General features: G+C 49.1%; 2 protein-coding genes across 3 annotated transcripts; both read right to left on the reverse strand.

Moving 5' to 3' along the window:
* Positions 1-1351: 1351 nt before the first annotated feature.
* GPN2 (GPN-loop GTPase 2) lies at positions 1352-13473 on the reverse strand. The gene is made up of 5 exons (XM_005895889.3): positions 12851-13473; positions 12124-12280; positions 9720-9880; positions 5952-6082; positions 1352-4719 (listed from the first exon to the last, which is right to left on the reverse strand). The coding sequence occupies exons 1-5, from the start codon at positions 13259-13261 to the stop codon at positions 4647-4649; spliced, it is 933 nt and encodes a 310-aa protein (XP_005895951.1). The 5' UTR covers positions 13262-13473; the 3' UTR covers positions 1352-4646.
* Positions 13474-13695: 222 nt separating this feature from the next.
* On the reverse strand, positions 13696-20486 carry GPATCH3 (G-patch domain containing 3). Of its 2 annotated transcripts, none has more exons than XM_070383414.1 (7): positions 19973-20356; positions 18285-18703; positions 16442-16616; positions 16059-16118; positions 15236-15357; positions 14997-15124; positions 13696-14409 (listed from the first exon to the last, which is right to left on the reverse strand). In XM_070383414.1, the coding sequence occupies exons 1-7, from the start codon at positions 20217-20219 to the stop codon at positions 14196-14198; spliced, it is 1365 nt and encodes a 454-aa protein (XP_070239515.1). In that variant the 5' UTR covers positions 20220-20356; the 3' UTR covers positions 13696-14195. The 2 variants fall into 2 exon arrangements, with proteins under 2 accessions (XP_070239515.1, XP_005895952.2); XM_005895890.2 differs by having other exon boundaries at positions 13698-14409; positions 20022-20486.
* Between the last annotated feature and the right edge of the window lie 600 nt (positions 20487-21086).

A 21086-nucleotide genomic window follows, 5' to 3' on the forward strand; every position in this document is an offset into this window, starting at 1 on the left:
AGGCAAGAGGAAGATACATTTCCCCATTTTTCTTCCTTCAGACTAAAGTTAACCTGAAATTTCCTTGTCTGACTGTAAAGGGACTGGTTTTTAGCTCAGAATCGATGATGTGACCACGGGTGTGACTGACGAGTTGTCCCAATATGCCTCCTTTGCTGTTTCTGTGACCCCACAGAGCACTGTGGAGGCTCCAGGATTAACGTACAGGCAGAGGTGACAATCCAGAGTGAAGGGAGCGCTAGGGAACATTTCTTGAAGCCGTATTTGGACAGTGAGCACACCACTTTAGATGTGCTTATTTGGGATGACTTTGAAGGGCCCTCTCATCTCCCTCCTCTGTAACTGCTTCAGGGTTTGGGATGGGGAGAAAAAAATTTCGACTTTGCTGTGTGCTAGTCCAGAGCATTTATTTTTCACCTCATTTGGGCTCCAAACCCCCAGCCTATCCCTCACAGTCCCTCAGTCTTAGGTCACTTGGAACTCAGGCTTCTGGGACTGTGTGCAGCTGGCCAGACATGAAGGACACAGTGGGTTGGAAATGAGGTACATGGTTCTCTCCTACCCTCATCAAGCCTGATGCCACTGACGTCTGTGTCATCTGGGACTCAAAGGGGACTGGAAGAAGAGGTGAGCAGCCCAGACCTGACTGAGTAAAAGGTTCAACAATCAGAGGCAAGAGAAGAAAAAGGAGAGGAGAGCTACTCAGCTTGATAGGGAATTTCCCACCAGGATTCTGAGGTGGGTAGTCCTCCCCACTTCTTTCAAAAACAGGGTGGGCCTGAGTGGTGCTGGGAAGTCACTCCCATCTCTGTCAGAAGCCTTGAGAATCTCTCAGACGCTGATGGGAGCCTCATCTTCCCACAGACCCTAATGGGGTCAAGCTTCCTATTCTCAGCCAACTGTGGGTGAGCGTTTTGCTACTTCAGCAACAGCAGAGGGCATACTGGTTGTGCTTCAGCTCTGTGGGCTTTAGGGTGTCATCCTCACTCCTCAGCCTCTTTGTCCGGGCTGGAAGGCTTTCCAGTGAGCTGTGGTCTCTGATAGGTTCCAAATGCTATCTTCCAATTGTTGGGGTTCCCAATTCAGAGCCAGGAAATGCACAGAGGTTAACAGAGATGACCAATAAGGTCCCTTGGAAGACACTCAGGGGTGGTTTCCTCCCTTCAGAAGTCACGATTGCCAGGTGAGGTCGGGGCTGAGAAGAGCACTTCCAGACAGGGCCTGTGAGATGTAAGGTGGCGCTTTTCTGGGAGGCATTTTGGGAACATGAACACAGAACCTAGAAAATGTTGGTAATTTTATTTCTAGGACTTATGTATCGTAAGTTAAAAGTCAGAGACTCAGACAAAGGTTAATCACAACCTTATTTATAATAGCAAAAAACTGGCAAGAACTTAAAGGCTAACCGTGGGAGTCTGGATAAACACTGTTTTAACCACACTATAGAATATTATCATGTAGACATTAAAAAAGGTTTTTCCAGTTTTCAACAAGGACCTTCTGTGCACACAGGGAGCTCTGCTCAACACCATGTGGCAGGCCTGGACAGGAGGGGAGTTTGGGGAAATAGATACACGTATGTGTGTGGCTGAATCCCTTTGCTGTCCACCTGAAACTATCACAACATTGTTAATCAGTTATATTCTAATATAAAAGGTAAAAAAATTCTAAGATTTTTCCAGTTCTAATTACCTGAAAAAATATTAACTGCAAAAAGGTTATAAAGCTATAACAATATATCCCACATATATAAATGCTATAGCTATCCTTCCGAATGTATAGAAAAATAAACTGAAAGAAAAAATATATATTTATACATTTGAATAGAAAATTTATTATTTTCATTTTCCAAGTGTTTTCTTTTTCTATTGGGGGAAAAAAAAAAGAAATCTTAAGGACAGTTGTCACTTGCTGCCAAATCGAGGGTAGTCTTTCTCTGGTGGTTTAGTCTCTTACGTCGTGTCTGACTCTTGTAACCCCATGGACTGTAGCCTGCCAGGCTCCTCTGTCTATGGGATTCTCCAGGCAAGAATACTGGAGTGGGTTGCCATTTCCTTCTCCAGGGAATCTTCCCAACCCAGGAATCGAACCCAGGTCTTCTGTATTACAGGCAGATTCTTTACCAACTGAGCTACAAGAGAAGCCCTAAAGTGAAAGTCATTCAGTCATGTCCGACTCTGCGACCCCATGGACTATACAGTCCGTGAATTCTCTAGGCCAGAATACTGGAGTGGGTAGTCTTTCCCTTCTCCAGGGGATCTTCCCAATCCAGGGATCGAACCCAGGTCTCCCGCATTGCAGACGGATTTACCACAAGGAAAGCCCAGTCTTTCTCTGACCCTGCCTATATCATGCTGAGCAGACCTCACCTGGAACCCAGATGCCTCTGCTTTTCTGCATTGTGCTGTCCAGCCCGTCCTAACAGGCGAACAGAAAATCATGTTGCTATCAGTGGGAAGTGGTCAGAGCTCCATCCACTGGAGGAGACACACCCTTGTTGTCACACCAAGGCCTGAAAATAAAGCCTGGAGTGTTTCCATCCTTCCCCACTCACTGATGCTGAGGGTGCTTGCATATGAGGCCATAAAGTTCTACATGACGCCTTTCTTCCACGTGGTGTGCTTTGGTGGTGGCTGGGGCCTCTAGTTCAGGGTAAGCATCAAAACCCCTGACCACAACTATTGGTACCAGCTTCAAACACACAGCACCCACCCTCACGCCTTAACTGATGAGGGATTTGTCCAAGAGCCTGGGCGTCATGATCCCGGGCTCCAAGCCTCACAGGTGACTCACAGACAGCCCCAGGCAGTGCCTCCTGGCCTCAGTTTCCCTGGCTTGCCCTGTTGATACTCCCCACCTACTGTGTACAGTGTTAAAAGGGGTGAGGTGCTTTGAACTCCTCAGATGAAAGAGGTGGGGGAAGTAGCACCCAGTTATTATCCTGTATCCTGCCAGGCGTGGGAGTCCAGGTCGACTGCTTTCACACTGCTCCAGTCCAAAGAGCCTCCTTATGGCCCCTTCCTCTCTGCCTTCTGCTCTGATGGCCAAAACTAAGAAAGCAGAGCTCAATCACCATTTCAAGGCCACTTCAGAACAGTTTCCCCTGATTTACGACTCAGGAATACTTTGCTGCTGCTGCTGCTGCTGCTAAGTCGCTTCAGTCGTGTCCGACTCTGTGCGACCCCCATAGACGGCAGCCCACCAGGCTGCCCCGTCCCTGGGATTCTCCAGGCAAGAACACTGGAGTGGGTTGCCATTTCCTTCTCCAATGCATGAAAGTGAAAAGTGAAAGTGAGGTCGCTTAGTCGTGTCCGACTATTAGCGACCCCATGGACTGCAGCCTACCAGGCTCCTCTGTCCATGGGATTTTCCAGGCAAAAGTACTGGAGTGGGGTGCCATTGCCTTCTCCCAGGAATACTCTACAGGTGTCTAAATTCTTTCTCATGAGTGGCTACAAATCCCGTGGGAGAAGGGGCCGTGACTTTTCACCACCAAGGATTCACCATTTAAGAAGTCAGCAAAGCGAGTGTGAGAGAGCCAGGCTGACCGAGGTTCAAACTCCTCAGTTTTCTGTTTCCTCATATAAAGTGGGGGTTAGCACCATTCCCCACCTCATCTGTAGCCCTAGGCGTTCCTGTGAGAGTCATATGAGGACTGTCTGTGTGGAAGCTCTTTGTGAAATGCGAAGCCCATCCCATGTGTTAACAGGCCTGAGTGTCTGCAAATAAGAATACTGGCACAACTGCCATCTGTCCCCTTCTGCCTCCAGGCTACAACTGAAAGAAAATTAAAATTAAAAAAAAAAAAGAAAAAGAAAGAAAAGAAAGCCTGGGGCGCCACCTACTGGTTAAAAATACAAATCGCCCCCAACTAGCTGCAACACCCAACAAGAAGCAAGTACCAGTATTTCCAACCTGAAGTCATCGTTTTTTTGCCACAGCCTTCATACCGTATTATATACTAATATTTTTCCTTCAACAACATATTTTGTATAAGTAACTTCATTTTAAAATAAACTTTAATCATTACTATAAATGGAAAACTAATTAACACTTGCCCCTCAAAAGAATAAAACTGTGAAATAAATACAATGAAAATAAACCATTGCAAGATCTGCTAGGAAATGGTGCTTGTGAAAGCTCAGGCTTGAGTTCACTGTTAGCGCTGAAGATGGACAAAGGAGCACCACTGGAGACTGGGTCATCCCTCCAGCATGGTCCTGGGCTTGGGGGCGAGCCTGCCCTGGAATACCAAGAAACAGGCCTCTTCTGGGGAAGGGTGGCCTTCCCACGTTCCCACCTCCCTTGGCCAGGGTAGCGGGAAGAAAGTTTGGAAGCCACAAGAAGTAGAAAATAAGCTCTTGTATTGCAGCACATCCCATCACAGCCCAAGTGGGTCAGTGCTGAATGCCCAGTGGCAGCGTCCAGAGCTCACAAGGGTGTGACTGATGCTCTGCTTGGCGACACGTCTGGCTTCAGGCCAGAAGTCCTCTGCAGGCCTAGGTATCCTCATGCCTGTCTCCCAGCTCTAGCCCGGAGGGCTGCTCTTGGATCTGCTGCAGCTGAGCTGTCCAGCTGGTCACTGGGAGCCGCCACTCCCCCCAGTGCTGGGTCGTGTGTCTCGTCCTCTGGAGCCCAGCTTGCTGCTACAGCTGCATGGCCTCCTGCTCCACTGACTGCTCTGAGGGCGCCAGGTACTTCTCCTGGAGGCCCAGGGTGCTGATGGGGGGCTTGTCAAGGCTGACAGCACAGGCAAGGATGGGGAACTGGTCTGGGCAGGATCTGATCTCTGTGATGCCTGCCTCCCAACTGTGTCTGGCAGGTTCCTCCCATCCTGTTCCCTTCCTCATAATTATAGCTTCAGGCCATGGGGACCAACTGGTCTGAGAAGTCCCTTGAAGCAACCAGACTCACACGCTCCTCTTTGTGCCTTTTCCCCACAGTGCTAAGCAGCAGAGAACTGGAGCGCGCCAACCTTCCGGCTCTGTGTTGTGGCACGTGCTCTGGAGCCATGCCCCTCAAAGATGGCACAGCCCTCAGCTCCCATCCCTGCTACCCACCTGACAAACCTGCCCTCTCCTCTTCCTTTTTTGCCCTCAGTGAGCACAACCACCCCGAAAAGTCAAAGTGTTAGTTGCTTAGTCGTGTCTGACTGCGAACCCATGGACCACAGACCATCAGGCTTCTGTGTCCATGGAATTCTCCAGGCAAGGATACTGGAGTGGGTAGCCGTGCCCCTCCAGGAGTCAGAGGTTTTCCCCATCCAGGGATCAAACCTGCGTTGCAGGCACATCCTTTACCATCCAAGCCACCAAGGAGGCCTACAACCAGCCCAACCACCTGGGAGTCTAACTTCTGCTCCACCTCCTTCTATCCTATAACCACCTGGTCACCAGCTCTGGTTGTCTATCTCCTTAGTATTTTTCCCAGGCCACACCCTTTTTTCTATTCTCGTACTAACATTTCATCCGTTTTCACCTGGAGACTAAAAACGCTCCTGCTTCCAATCACATCCCTTAAATGCACTTTCTGTACTTGGAGGTGCTTTTCAAAAATGGACATATGATCGCATCACGCTCAGCTCATCAGGAGGATGCTGGTTCCCATCAGCCACCCACAGACCAAAGTCCACACTCCTCCACTGCCCACCTCCCTTGACCACTGCATCTCCCCTTCTCCTTCAAGTTCAAGACACCAGGCAAACTGAAGCCCTCGTGTCTCTCCCAAGTGACCAGTGCCCCTTCATGGCTGGGCCTCTGTATTTGTTGCTCCTTCTGATCAGAGTCCTACTTATCCTCAGGTACAAACAACCCTGAAGCCTTCCAAGGGACCAGCCACCAGGGAGCCCACTGGTCAACAGGAAACCAATCATCTGTAAGGGCAGACGTGGCCATTCCTCAGCCCCTGGCCTTCTGCTCTTGGCCACGGTGGAGGCTGGTGAGGAAGGATACGAGGAGAAGTGGAAGTCAGCTCCCATGGCGGCAGACATCATGGCCTCCAGGCTCCGCTGCTCCTGGACCCCAAAGCAGTAGCCGTTGGCTTTATCCACAGCCTGCAGCACCTGCTGGATACTCTCCTTGTCCTGAGCAGGGAGGAGAGAAATAGAGGTATGTGGAACTGAGGTTGTACCAAACCAACTGCATTCTCCAAATATGCCCCCTCCATTTTGCCTCGTGAAACCTCTAATCCATGCAGCTTCCTTGGCCTGGAATATATCTAGTGTCGCCAGAGGCCCGACTACACTCCTTCTTTCCTAACTGCCAACTCACCCAAATTAGAACAGATAAGCTCCTCCATGCACACTCACCATCCCCTGGGTTGATCCCCACTGTGGCTATGAGCCTACCATCTTACTATTAACAAGTTAGTAACTCCCTCACTGGACTGTGCACCCCTGGAGGTCAGGAACCTGTTTGCCCAGACATCCCCAGTGCCTGGCACAGCATTTAGCTAACAGCAGGCACCCGTAAATATGCATGTAACTTATTTGTTCCTCCATATAAAAGTGGTAAGGATGGTCCCTATATCACATGATGGGAAAGAGATCAAAACAGTACATGTAACAGTCCTCAGCACACACACACAGTGTCTAATACAGAAAGCCTTCAACAAGCTGTAAATTGTACGATTAATATTATAGGGTTCACCTCCTCACTGTAGAGGAGAGAAGTGTGGCATTAAACAGAAGAGACAAGTTCTTTAAGTCCACCACAGCAGAAAGGATAATCTAACACGCACCTTTTCCTCCCAGGTTCCCTTTGCAGGGTACAAGGTGAGAGGCACAAGAGTTGGGTACTACTTTGCAAAGTCAACAGTCAGTTGCCCATCTGGAAAGAGCCTGAAAGACTTGTCTCTGGCCTTGGTCAAGTCCCTTGCTGGGCACTTTCTGAACCCCTCCATTTTCACACAGAGGAGGTAACATACGTGGAGAGAACCCAGCAAAACAGAACAGACAGGGCCAAAGTCTGGTCCACCCTCTTTACTGGAATCCTGCCTCCCACTGGCCTTGAAGCCAATGAGACTGATGAGAGCTGAGACCAGGACAAAGACTACTGTTCGAGGCCTCCATGCTTCCTACATCCTTGGTCTGCAAGTGCAGTCCCAGGCACGTCAGAGCCGATAGCCAAGGGAGGAGTCGTTCCAGTGCCTAGTACAAGCACACCTCGGAGATACTGTGGGTTGGGTTCTAGAGTATTCCAATAAAGCAAATCCCATGATCAAGTGAGTCACATGAATATTTCGGTTTCCCAGTGCATATAAAAATCGTGTTTAAGCTCTACTGTAGTCTACTAAGTGTACAATTATGTCTAAAAAAAAAAACCTTAATCAAAAAGTACTTTATTGCTAAAAAATGCTAACTATCATCTGAGCCTTCAGTGAGTCATAATCTTTTTGCTGGTTGAGGGTCTTGCCTCCATGTTGAAGGCTGCTAACTGATCAGGGTGGTGGTGGCTGAAGGCTGAGATGGTTGTGGCAGTTTCTTAAAATAAGACAATAGTGAAGTGTGCAGCATCAATTGACTCTTCTTTTTATGAACCATCTCCCTGTAGCACGCAAAGCTGTTTGACAGCATTTAATAGCATGACAGTAGAACTTCTTTCAAAATTGGAGTCAGTCCTCTGAAACCCTGCTGCTACTGTATCAACTGAGCTCATGTGATATTCTAAATCCTTTGTTGCCATTTCATCCTTCCCAGTTATCTTCACCAGTAGGTTCCATCTCAAGAAACCACTTGCTTTGCTCATCCCTGAGAAGGAACTTATCCATTCAACTTTTTTCATGAGATTGCAGCAATTCAGTCACAGCTTCAGGCTCTTCTAATTCTAATTCTCTTGCCATTTCTACCAATCTGCACTTACTTCCTCCACAGAAGTTTTGAACCCCTCAGAGTCACCCACAAGGGCTAGAATCAACATTTTCCAAACTCCTTTTAATGTTGATATTTTGACCTGTTCCCATGAATCACAGATGTTCTTAATGACATCTAGAATGGGGATCCTTTCCAGAAGATTTTCAATTTACTTTGCCCAGAACCATGAGTGGAATCACCATCTATGGCAGCTATACCCTTCAGAAATGTATTTTTTAAATACTAAGACTTGAAAGTCAAAACGACTCCTTGATCCATGGGCTGCAGAATGGATGTTGTGTTGGCAGGCATGAAAACTTCTCCATCACAGCCCCTGGGTGAATAGGTGTCTTGTCAATGAGCAGTAATATTATGAAAAGCATCTTTTTCTCTGAGTAGTAGGTCTCAATAGTGGGCTTAAAATATTTAGTAAAACATGTATACAGATGTGCTGTCATCCAGGCTTTGTTGTTCCATTTATAAAGCACAGATAGAGCAGATTTAATAGAATTCCTAAGGGCCTAGGATTTTCAGAATGGTAAATGAGCTCTGGCTTCAACTTAAAGTCACGAGATGCATTAGTCCCTAACAAGAGTCAGCCTGTCCTTTGAAGCCAGGCACTGACTCCTCTCTAGCTACAAAGTCCTAGATAACACTTTCCAGTGTAAGGCTGTTTTGTCTACACTGAGAATCTGTTTAGTGACGTCACCTTCATTAATTATCTCAGCGAGATCTTCTGGATCATTTGCTGCAGCTTCTCCTTAGCACTTGCTGCTTTACCTACACTTTCATGTTACTGGGATGGCTTCCTTCCTTAAACCTCAGGAACCAACCTCTGCAAGTTTCAAACTTTTTTTCTGTAGCTTCCTCACCTCTCAGCCTTCAAAGAACAAGAAGGAGTTAGGTAGGGCCTTGCTCTGGATTGGGCTTTGGCTTAAGGAAATGCTATGGCTGGTTTGATCTATTCAGACCTCTAAAACTTTCTCCATATCAGCTTTCTGATATGCTTCTTCGTATCAGCTTTCTGATATGCTGAAAGATTTCTGTTGTGCTTTCTTACTGCTCCTGTGTTCACTGAGCAGCACTTCTGATTTCCTTCATGAATTTTTCCTTTGCATTTACAACGTGGCAAACAGTTTGGCACCAGAGGCCTAGCTTTCGGCCTTTCTTAGCTTTTCGACGTGGCTTCCTCACTGATTTTAAGTATTTCTAGCTTTTAAAGTGAGAGACGTGAAGCTCTTCCTTTCACTTGAACACAGAGACCAGTGTAGGGTTATTAACTGGCCTAATTTCCACACTGCTGTGTTTTAGGGAATAAGGCGGCCCAAGGAGAGGGAGCGAGATGCGGGAACAGCCAGTCAGCGAAGCTATCAAAATACGTGTCAAAATCCACACGCCATCTGTGGATTAAGTTCACTGTCTTATATGGGTGTAGTTGATGGTGCCCCAAACGACTGTAGAGAGTAACATTAAAGATCACTGATCACAGATCATCATAACAAATATAATAATAATAATGAAAAAGCTTAAAATATTGTGAGAATCATCAAAGTGTGACATGGAGACATAAAGTGAGCAAATGCTGTTGGAACATACACTTGTTGAATGCAGGGTTGCCACAAACCTGCAATTCATTTAAAAAAAAAAAAAAAAAAGCAGTAGCTGTGAAGTACAGTAAAGTGAAGTGCAAAAAAACTGAGATGTCCTTCGGGACTTCTCTGCCGGTCCAGCAGTTAGCACTGTGAGCAGTTAGCACTCTGAGCTTTCACTGTCCAAGGCCCAAGTTCAGTCCCCGGTTGGGGATTCCACAAGTTGCGCAGCATGTCCAAAAAAAAGAGAGAGAAAGAAAAAAAAAGAAGTATGCTTGTACCTGAATATTGAGAGGGATGAAGGAGACTAGGCTGTAGTCTTCAATGAGCTGCACCAGTTTCTCGTTGAGCTGCCGGTAGTGGCGGAAGAAAGGATCCGAAGCAAGATGGTCCAGCAGGTAGGAGAGGTCCAGGACCTCTGTGTAGTAGTCCAGGTTGAAGGCTAAGAAGAGAAACTGGTTAGCACAGGGAACTCTATTCAATATCCTGTGATAAAGATAAACCACAATGGAAAGAATACAAAAAAGAATATATGTATATGTATAACTGAATGTTATGTATGTATAACTGAATCACTTTGTTAACACAACATTGTAAGTCCATTATATTTCAATTAAAAAAGAAGAAAGAGAAGAGAAACTGGTATTAGGAGCAGTTGGCATCAGGCAAAGACCTGAGAACAGAGAACGTATTTTTTTCTTTCTTCCTTTGCCTTCATTCACTCACTCATTCATTCATTCATTCAACAAATATTTGTTGAGGCAGTGAAATTAACTTACTAAGAAGAAAACAACTGATTTCACTTGTTGGCGCTGCCATTTACCAGCTCTGTGGGCAGTTACCCACCTCATGAGGCTACTGTGAGGATTAACTGCCATAAACCTCAGTGTCTGGTTCAGAGAAGTGCCTGATCAACGGTAATAAGACTGAACATGTACCAATAACACTGCTTGGCCCCTGCCTCACGAGGCTCACAGCCAGGCAGTGCCCCCAGGACCAGGCACACACACTCTAAGTCATCGATCTAGCAAGCTGGCCTCTTGGGAAAATGACTTTCCCTTTCTGGGCCAGTTCCTTCTTAGCATAAAATGAGAAGATCAGAATAGATGACTCAGAGGTCCCTGAATTCAGTTCTATGAATACAAACTTCCTCTTAAGAGAAGGAAAGTGGGCCTTCCCGTATTATCCATTTCTGCCTGGAAAACTCAGGCAGCTGGGAACTCAGCAGGTCTGTCCCAAAGTCAGTTGAGGGAATCTGGCTGTCGGGACCAACTGACTCACACCCTGAGCTCTGCTTTCTGTATTTTTACCAGCCCTGATTAGAAACTGACACCCCTGTGTCTGCAAAGAAGAAAATGTGGCCATTCCAACAAACTTCTTGGATTGCCTGACAGGTGTGTTTCTCACTGAGAATGGAGAAACTGCAGCCAGGTACACTGGCACTTAGATTTCCTCTCAGCTAACATGCTAGCTTGGGCTATTCATGTAACTTCTCTGGGTCTCAACTGCCTGATCTGGTGTGTGCCTCCATCTCTTGTGAGGATGACTGGCAAGAGTCAGAGCTAGAAATGCAGAGGACAAACGTGGCCATCGGAATGGAGGCTGTGAAGGGGGACAGAGGCATAAATCTGTACACAGATAAAATGGGGTGTCTGGGCTTGCCAAGAGATGGACCAAGACTCTGGGCTGAGGCGGCCCCTCCAAGGTGCTGACATCCTTCCGTGTCCCAACGGGCACCCAGTCACCCTCCCTGGACAAGGCCCCGACACTTCACTCTCCCCACAACCTCCTTTCAGCTGTTCTCTCCATTCTCTGTGGCTGAAGATGGTATTTAGAGAACTGATGCTCCAGTCAGGAGAGCACTAATTTTGCAGGAGAAAAAACGCTGGCTGTTAGAACCTAGGCAACACCCCTGCCTCCTGCCAGCCTGCTTCTCCCTTTGTTGTTCCCACCTTTATCCGTCCACTGGTTCGGTCAGAAATGTGAGAGACATTCTTAATTCCTCTATGTCCAATCCACCAGCAAATCCTATTTCCTGAGTTAAGTTTTATATCTATTTCCTTCTCTTCGTTCCCACTAACCACCACCTGGGTTGCTGCAAAAACCTCCTATAGGATCTGTTTCATTCTTGCCTCTTTCAATTCACAAAGAAGCCAAAAGGGCCTTTTCAGTTCATGGTGTTCTCCTGCTTCATATTCATCAATGGCTTTCCTCTTTAGCCCCTGCCCACCTCTCTGACCTCGCTTCCTCCTATCACTCTCTGAGCTACACTGGGCTCCCCCACTTCCCATCCCCTTTCCCTTGAACACAAAAAGCTCTTTCCCTAAGGGCCTTTACTGTTACTGGATCCCCTGTCTAGGACACTTCTGCCTTGACTGGCTTTTTTTTTTTTTTACTACTCAGCTCAAATGGTACAGTTTACACCCTCCTTCTCATTCACTCACTATGCATCATTTTCATCTAATTCCTTCATAATACATATCACCATCTGTAGCTCTCTTGTCTCCAAAACCCAGAATAGTATCTGGCACGGAGGGGCACAAAATAAATGGGCAGGGGTCAGATCTGCCTGTGGCTACTCTCACCAGGCCATACACAGTCCCTGGAAGCGGCTTCCTTCAGCAGAGATCTCTGCATCACTCCAGCCCACCTGCTGCCCTGGGCTTCCAGAACAGGATCTCTTACCCAGCTTCCCATAGTGTTCAATGAGGTCCATCTTGGAGAGGAGGTTGACGTGGGGCAGCTCCACATGCAGCATGGTGGCCAAGGAAGTACACAGTACCGAAATGAACTTGGCAGGGTCTGTGCAATAGTGAGAATCCACCAGGTGAACAGCAGTCAGCTGGGAAGAGAGGAAGGGAAAGGCGTGAGAGTGGCCCAGGGAGGCAGGGAACATTAGGGCCTCTATCCCTCCCATCAGACTGGGGACTTCTGAGGGCAAAGGGCAAGTCTTCCCATTAGTCTCCTCCTCCTTCTGTTTCATTCTAACAGCCACTGCTAACCCTTATCCCAGGAGAGGTGGAACACTTTTTCCTACAAGATGCCTTGCACTGAGCCTCCCAGTGGGCACTGCATCTGACTCCACTGTTTCACTTTCTTTTGCCTACCAAGTCACAACAACAATCATCATGCCACTTTCCACTTAAACCCTTCTATACTCCCAATAATCCCCAACTGGGTAGTGACACATCCATTCTACAGATGAGAAAGCAGGTTCAGAGGGATTAAACTGACTTGCACAGGACCACATAGTGTGGAGTTAGTGGCAAAGCTAGAATTCGAACTCACACCTGTTTTACTTCAAAGCGTCTGGGCCCCTACCTCACTGAGGGACATGGGGGCGTGGCATCTGTCCTCCTCCCTTTCTCAGTTCTTCCATCTGCAAAATAGGCCCGCCAGACCCCAGACGCACCCTGAGGTCCCACTGCGTCATCTGGGAGAAGATGCTGCGCAAGGCTCCGTGGTGCGTGCAGAGTTCCACTTGGCCAGGGCAGTCGAAGAGAAAGTAGTGGCCGCGCAGGGGGTCGAGCTTGGCACGCAGCCAGTCCAGGTTGGCCTCTAGGTACTCCATGCAGTAGAGCAGGCCGCCGTTAGGGCCCAGCTGCAGCGCGTCCATCACGTCGCCCAGCCCCACCAGCTCGCCCACGTCCACGGCGCACTCGTATGGCAGCCCCTCGTTGGCTGGGTCCAGGTTCACCACCGCCACGCGCCGGCCCAGCGCGCGCAGGAACTCGCTCATGCCCAGACAATACGTGGTCTTCCCCGAGCCCGGCGGGCCGATCACCGCCTGCCCAAACGCCGTGGTCGGAGCGGCTCCCGCCATGAGCGGCCGGCACACGGCTCCGTGCGGAGCAGCTGAGCGCGGCAGGGGAGGGAGGCGGGAGCCACACCGGAGACGACCTCTGAGGGCAACGACGGGATCCCCCAACGTGCGCTTCGCCCCGGGCTGGCCGCGATGCCGGGGGCTCGCCTGAGGAAGAGGAGGGAACCCACGCGCTGTGAGGGGATCAGAAGGCCAGGTACCGACGGGACCTGCACCCGACTTCCGGATGACGTCGGGAAAGCCCGGCCCGGAGAGGAAGTCCCGCCCTCACGGTGACGACACACCTTGGCGCCGAGAGCTGTGGAGATGAGCCCCAAGTAGTGACGCTGGGGCGTGGAGCCGATTGGGGGCCCTGCAGGGACCTTTCCGGGGGTTCCCCCACCGTACTCCTGGCCCAAATCCGAAGAGAAAGAGAAATTCGGTAGTTAACCTTTTTATTCTCCCGTTAGGTCGCAGACCCGGCACATCTGCGGAGGGTTGTCCGCTGCCCCGGCCCAGCACTGGAGCCCGCCCCAAGACCGTCTCTTAGGAACATGAGCCCTCTCCTCTTCCGTGTCCTTAACGCCCCTCTTTCTGGGCTTCATGGTAACCTCCTCCCAGTAAGGTTTTGCTGATAACCTCAGCCAGTCCAGCTTTTCAAGGGGCTGGGGGAGGCAACAGAAGCAAGCCCAAAAAATAGGGACTAGGGTTAGGAGACCAAGGAGGAGGAGTCATTAATTCCTTTCATTAAAGGGAAATATATAACGGGGGCTTTTTGTAAAAATGTCCCTGAGGTAGACAACCAGAAGGCAAGTTCTGAACAAAGCATCCTGAACAACCGTGCTGACTGCTGCTCCCAGAGTTCTTTCTGCCTTCAGTGGAAGATAAGGCTGGGCACAGGGCTGCCACTGTGCAGTTATGAGTGATCCTGATTAAGGGGGAGTCCTTGAACCTTTCACTCAGGCTCTGAGAGGCTGTTCAATGCACAGCTGGACCTCCTCACAAAAGCCTCTGTGCGAAACTTCATGCTGGTGGGTGGCTGGCGGCGGAGCAGCGACTCTCCTTGGTCCTGGGGTAGGGGCTCATCGTAGATGGTGGAGATTAGCCCCAAGCCAGTTCCACGGGGCCTCTTCGGTTGCCCAAATGGCTGGAGCTTCTCTCCATGGTACCTGAAACAAAAAAAGGGCTCTCCGTGAGAGGGTTGCTCTCTTACCCCAGTAAAGGGGTTGGGAAAGAACAGGGTAATAGCTACTATGTATCTCTTCAGTTCAGTCACTCAGTTGTGTCCGACTCTTTGTGACCCCATGGACTGAAGCATGCCAGGCCTCCCTGTCCATCACCAACATACCTGGTTTGTCCCAAAGACAGAACATTGAATCTCCTGCCCCCTCATCTTATCTGTTGATGGTGCCAGCAACCAGGGGCCTCACATACTGCTTTCATTTTAAATAGTACACAAAATTCAGAACAACTGTTACCACTTCGTGACTTACAGTCACTCCCTAAGAGCAATCATCAAGTCCAAATTCCTCAGACTTGAGGGAATGACTCCTCCAGGAGATTAATCATCCTTAATCAAGCTTGAGGACTCAGTCTTGAAAAGACTAGTGCCAGATCAACTTCTTCCAATTCTGCTTTAAAGTTCAGTCCCTGGGGGGTCTCTAGCGCCCAACCCAGAACCAGAGGGAAATGGGGAACCTGGGTACAGCTGAAAGGCTCACTTGGGCTCCCAGGGAAGTCCCTCAGCCGTACTCACCCCAATCCACGCTTACATCTGGGATGCTGGCCGTCATTATCCAGGGCGTCGGGAACGCCTGAGCACTGGCTGCCCAGGCCCTGGCCCTCAGCCCAGCCCTGCCGTTCCAGCACCTTCCGCCCAATGCCCTGCAGAGGAAAGAAAGAAGACTCAAGACATGGGGCTCCTGTGGGGGCAGGGGAGGGAATGGGGGTAAAGAAGGAAAAGAAAGGGGTCAGTGGCCTGGGCACAATGCTCACCTTGGTATGGCGCTCGAAGGTGCCCACCTGGTGTCTGATCACAGAGCCGGCTTCCTGGCCATCACGGAGCCTCCGTTCCAGACGCATTTGGACAGAGTCTCGGGCGTCTTTGTCTCCACCATCTGAGGAAGCAGAGCCCAGTTTGTGGAAAGGTCTCTCTCAGCAGAAGTAGGGAAAATCAGGTTTCTAGGCCCTCCTCACAAGATTTACATATTCATCTTTATAGTGTGTCATTACTGTATTTTTCTCATTAGACTGGGAGTTTGCCAAGAGTAAGAACCATGGCTGTCCCATCTTACAGATGAGGAAAAACTGTGGTGCAGAAAAGTCACAGAGCCAAAAAATGAGAGCTGGAATTAGGACCCAGGTCTTCACCTCCCACTCTGTAAATCACCCTAGGTCATTTTTTTTTTTTTTTTGGCCACATTGCGCTGCATGTGGGATCTTAGTTCTTCAACCAGGTATCGAACCCAAGCCCTCTGCACTGGAAACTTGGGAATCTTAACCACTGCGAGGTCTCAACCCTAGGTGATTCTTGACTCCAGAATCTAAATTCTTAACCAGAGCCTGAACTCCTGATTCTCCCACTCTACTAGGGCCTGCCCATCAGAACCAGACCTCCCTGAGGGCTGTGCCCACATGTCCTTCCTCCACACAGAAAGAAAAAAGATGCTGCCCACAACCAGCACTTAATGCACTCAACTAGTGATCTTTTAAGAGACTGGTGCCCTGTCACAGACTCTGCTAAGCAGGTCTGGTAAAGTGTCACTGCACGGCCAGGGCACCATTCCATCTCCAAGTACTGCAAGCCCGGGCCCAGTACCTGTGTCGTAGTACACACTCATGTCCACATCCCAGTCATCAGCTGTCTGTTCATCAAAGTCTGCAGAGAGAAAAGCATCAAGCAGAGTGAACCAAGGACTCTCAGTTCTATCAAGAGTTAAATCTAGACATTCTAGAACTTGGAGTGTATATTCAAATCTCTCCTCTGGGAGGGTCACTCAGAATTGGGAGGAGGGCATTTTCTCCCCACTCCCCTGACCCCCAACCCCTAGAAAGGATGGCTGGTCTCTCAAATACAACAATGTAAGCCTCTTTCCTAGCCCTCTGGTCGGGCTCACCGCCAGGGAACCCACCACGTGGAGCAGAGCGCCCTGAGCGAATGCAGCAGGGACCACCCCTGCCCTTGCCTGATGCTAGCATTACCTCCTTCCTCCTCCTGCCAGAACTGGGCGTCGGTGTAGAACACCAGGCCGGAGCCGCCCTTCTCCCACTTGAGCTCGATCTCCTCCTCAAAGAGCCGCTCAGAGGTCCGCTCCTGCCCCGTCACGTCCTCATGCAGTGCCACGTGCCGCTCCCACTCCTCATCCCGGTCATCATCCTGGGAGAAGGTGGAGAGAGGAGACCTGCCTGTCCAGCTTCCTGACCTGAGGCCCACAGGTAGGCAGCTGGCTGCACAGGAGGTCCTAGGGATGGGACCTCAGCTCTATTCCTCCCAATTTCTCAGAGAAGCAGCAAGTTTTTGGCCCCTGAGGCCTGACCTGACAATCTCTCCACGCCCTGAGTGTTTCTCAACATACTTGGCCACTTCCCCTACTAGTCTTTTTTTTTTTTTTTAAAGCTGCACCACACAGCAGATAGGGATCTTAGTTCCCTGACCAGGGACTGAACCTGTGTCCCCTGCACTGGAAGCACTTCCCTGGCGTCCAATCTTAACCACTGGACCTCCAGGAAGTCCCAAGCCTGACTCACTCTTATCGTTGCACTTTTGGTCACGTCGCTCTCCCGGCCTCTCTGCCCTGCTCTTCCGCCACCACCTCCTTAATCCTCAAGTGCTTTAGCGCACATGAAGTCCCCCACACTGAGGCCCACAGCACTCTCACTGGTCTGTGAACTTCTGTGTTAATCAATATACACTGTTTATGCTTTTCTACATTATGTCACAAAGAAAGAAGGGACAAGAACTAATACCTACTGTCAACTGTGTCAGGCCCTTCACATACCTTAGCTCCTTTAATCACCCCAACAACTCTGTGAATAAGTACCATTATTCCCGTTCTACAGATAAGGAAACTTCGATTTAGTGAAGCAAAGTGATTTGCCCAAGATGGTACACCAAGAGAGGGGCAGCACCAGCCTGCAAACCCATTCTGTACCATGTACCCTTTGCAGATACTGGTTCTTCCTCTTCAGGGAGACTGAAGGCTCTTGGAGGGAAGGAAATGAGCTTTAGAGGGTCTCTGGAATCCTGTGCTAGCCCCTGTGTTTACGGCTGCTTGACTGGACTTGTGAAATGATAGAATGACTCCTGGCTTAAAATCCTGGGGGCCCCCTGCCCCATTTAAACTCCACGAGGCCTCAGAAATCACTGCTGCAGAGAAAGTGCTGGAGAAAAGGCATAACAGTACCACACTAAGGATGTGGTCCAGATGTGTTAGTAACTCCGAGCGGGGAGCTTTGAAGACATAGATCAATTGCTTTTTTACACAAGGCACGCATTTAAAAAAAAGTTTCCCAATAAATAACAAAATCTCCTGATTCAATGGGTGAACAATGAAGTTTGGAGAAAGAGGTAGAAGAAATGTCTCTTTCACTGATGAGGTTAGACTGGAGGCTAGCGTTCAATCCACAGATTCAAGGTCAGAAAACAGAGGTGAGTTCTCAACATGATGAAAGCACACAGAGGTCAGACAAGGAGCGAAGGGGACTGGGTTCACATCCTAGCTCTGCCTCTACTTCCTTAGGTGATCGTATCTTTTAGTCAGTAGATTTCATCAATGAAAGAGACCCTCCTCACATGTCTTCTGAAGCAATGAAAAGATGCCTTTGAGAATCTTTGGATAAAAGCTCTGGTCCCTTTTCCCAAAGAAACATACACCTGCACAAGCAAATGCAGTTTTATATTCAATGTCAGGGAGTTCCAAGTCTTTAGAAGCCTCCTGAGGACCCCAGGTTTAGAGCTCTTGGAACACACAATTGAAGAGTGGCAGTAGCAATGCGTTTGCCTCTCTAAGCTGCCAGCAAGGACAAGATGGCGCTCCATACTCACGTCATCTGAGTGTGACTCTTCTTCCTCTTCCTCTTCTTCCTCTGGCTCTTCACGGGAGTTGGATGGTATGTCTGCCAAGCAGCTTCCCTGGGGTATTTCCTCACCCTCGGCTGTGTACACAAACTCTTCTTGCTCCACAGTCTCTGAGTCCTCGTAAGTGAAGGGCACATTGCCATAGCGCCGAGAGGAACCTGTCTTGGGGAACTGGAGCTGAAGCTGGGTGATGATCCGAGGGGGTAGGCGGCAGGCCCGGATCAATTCTAAAAAGACCCGCAGGGGAGTGCCAACATTCCCATTGGGCATCAGCACCGGTGGATTCAGCTCTGGCAGCTGCCTCAGGTCAGCCAGTGTGAAGGTTTCACTCTTAGCCTGGCGACTCTGCAGTTCCTTACGGGTCTTGAAGGGAAAGGAGCCCAAACCTTGGAAAGCAAGGAGAAGAATGGCACTTGAAACCTGAAAGTCTCCAGCCACACGTAAGCCAGAAACTGGACAAGGCTTAAATCCTTTCACTAATACTGTTTCTCCCTTTCAAACATTTCCAGAGTCCTTTCCTCTGTTTCCTGACCAGAACCACCTAGTAATTTTATGCCATTTCTCATCACCTCAGTAAGCTCACAGGTTTCTTTCAGATCTGGTTCCTGACGACCTTTTGATTCTCAACTGCCACTAACCCTCATCCCACGCACACCCTCATATCATGTGTTCCAATCACATCAAGCAATTTAACATGCCCTGAAAGTTTTTGGACTTCACATCTCTGTATCTTTGTAAATACCACTTACTTTGAATACCATTCTTTCCCACAAACTCCTGTTTATATTTCAAGATCCAGATGGAAAGCCACATCTCCTAATCCTTCTAGGAAATCGGTTTCTCCTCTGCCATCTCACAGCAACGGGAGATAAAGGGCACAGGCTCCAGAGCAAAATGCCTGATTAATATTGTGACTGTCATCTTATAACATAACTTCTTCATCCTTCAGTTTCCTCACTTACAAAACGGGTGACAATAGCTCCTGCCTTATACGATTGTTGTCAGGCGTCAATAAGAAAATGAAAGGCTTAGAACAGTGCCTAATAAGGAAGCGTTCAGTAAATGTTAACAATTAGAACGGCATCCCTGTAACAATTATCTTTTTATAAATCTGTGTTCCTTTTTGAATTCGAAGCACAGACTGTGTCGGACTGTTTTCTACATACCAGCTAGAGTCACACTCAGTCTATAAATACAGGCTAGATTTGTTGAATGAATAAATTAGAGGGCCCTGCCCTGTGGTTCCTGTTTCCATATCAGTGATTTCCCAAGAAAATGGGAACAGTCCAAATAAAAAACCTTGTCTCTTCATCTGCGTCTTGCCAGAGAAGCCTGGCATGCTGCAATCCATGGGATTGCAAACAGCTGGAGACTGAGCAACTGCATCTTGCCAAGAGAGGACTGGGCGGCGGACAACAAAGAAGGGGCAACAAAAACAATACTTGACTTCCTTTTCACCCCTTATGTCAGTGCAAAATCGAAAGGATCTAGGAATAGACTTAACAAACTGGAAAGATCATCTGAATAGGTTCCCCTCTCCCCAAGTTTTTCTACCGTGCAAACTAAGCCTGAAACTTTGTCCACAAATTATCTAAACTCTTGAAGAGCCCTAACGAGGGACCTAACTTATCCTCATCACTCCTCAGGAAAGGTACCTCTGTTCCAGTGCCCGTAGGCCAAGTCTAGTCTCTTTCCCACGGGTACCTGATGCCTCAGTAGGTAACCGAAGTCTGCGGATGAAACAACGACCAGGTAACCAAGTCCCCTGAGAATCCAGCCACCGGCGGCCCGAGTACATGCGGAGAAACCTCTGGGCTTGAGCAGCCCCCCGTACAGAGACAACACAGCAGCAGGTGCGGGTCCGGGTAGGGTTAGAGTCCTGAGTGGAGAGAGCACCGGCATCGTTGAGTGAAGTCTGGGCAAGACCCTGGCGGATAGGAGTTGGGGTACAGTCGGGAGCAGCCTGGGGAGGGGCCCGCTCAGGCCGATGCCGGTAATGGAAACAGAGGAAGCCACAGTCGCGTTGTTCCCGGAACTGGCTAAAGTAGCTCCGAAGCTGTGCTGACCGCAACTCCGAGGGGATACCGCTCACGACTAAATAAACTACCGCCTCCTCTTCTGCCTCGCTGGACACCGCCATCTTAGCTGTCACATGATCGGCTGGAACCAACTCTCGCGAGAACATCGCGAGCTGGCGCTGAGGCGTAGCAATATTGCGTATTCGGTGATGAGTCAGCTGGGATTGTGCCTATGGAACCGAGAGGTGGGAAGGTTCGAGTGAAGTCGTTCTGTCCCTTTCCCACAGACAGGCAAGTGGTGATGGAAAAAAGTCACCTGAGAAGTGGTGTTACAGCGTTCTTTTACACTGCTGCTGCTGCTAAGTCGCTTCAGTCGTGTCCGACTCTGTGCGACCCCGTAGACGGCAGCCCACCAGGCTCTCCCGTCCCTGGGATTCTCCAGGCAAGAACTCTGGAGTGGGTTGCCATTTCCTTCTCCAACGCATAAAGTGAAAAGTGAAAGTGAAGTCGCTCAGTCATGTCCGACCCTCAGCGACTCCATGGACTGCAGCCTACCAGGCTCCTCTGCCCATGGGATTTTCCAGGCAAGAGTACTGGAGTGGGTTGCCATTGCCTTCTCCTCTTTTACACTAGTGAGGATCAAATCAGAAGTCTGAGGGAGGGACAGTGTTTAAGATTTCCCAAACCTAATTGTAATTATCAGTTTAGAGCGTTTTCAGTCGTTAATCCATTCATTCTTCCAAAACGTATT

Source organism: Bos mutus, chromosome 2, assembly GCF_027580195.1.
Source record: "Bos mutus isolate GX-2022 chromosome 2, NWIPB_WYAK_1.1, whole genome shotgun sequence".
Lineage (NCBI taxonomy): Eukaryota > Metazoa > Chordata > Mammalia > Artiodactyla > Bovidae > Bos > Bos mutus.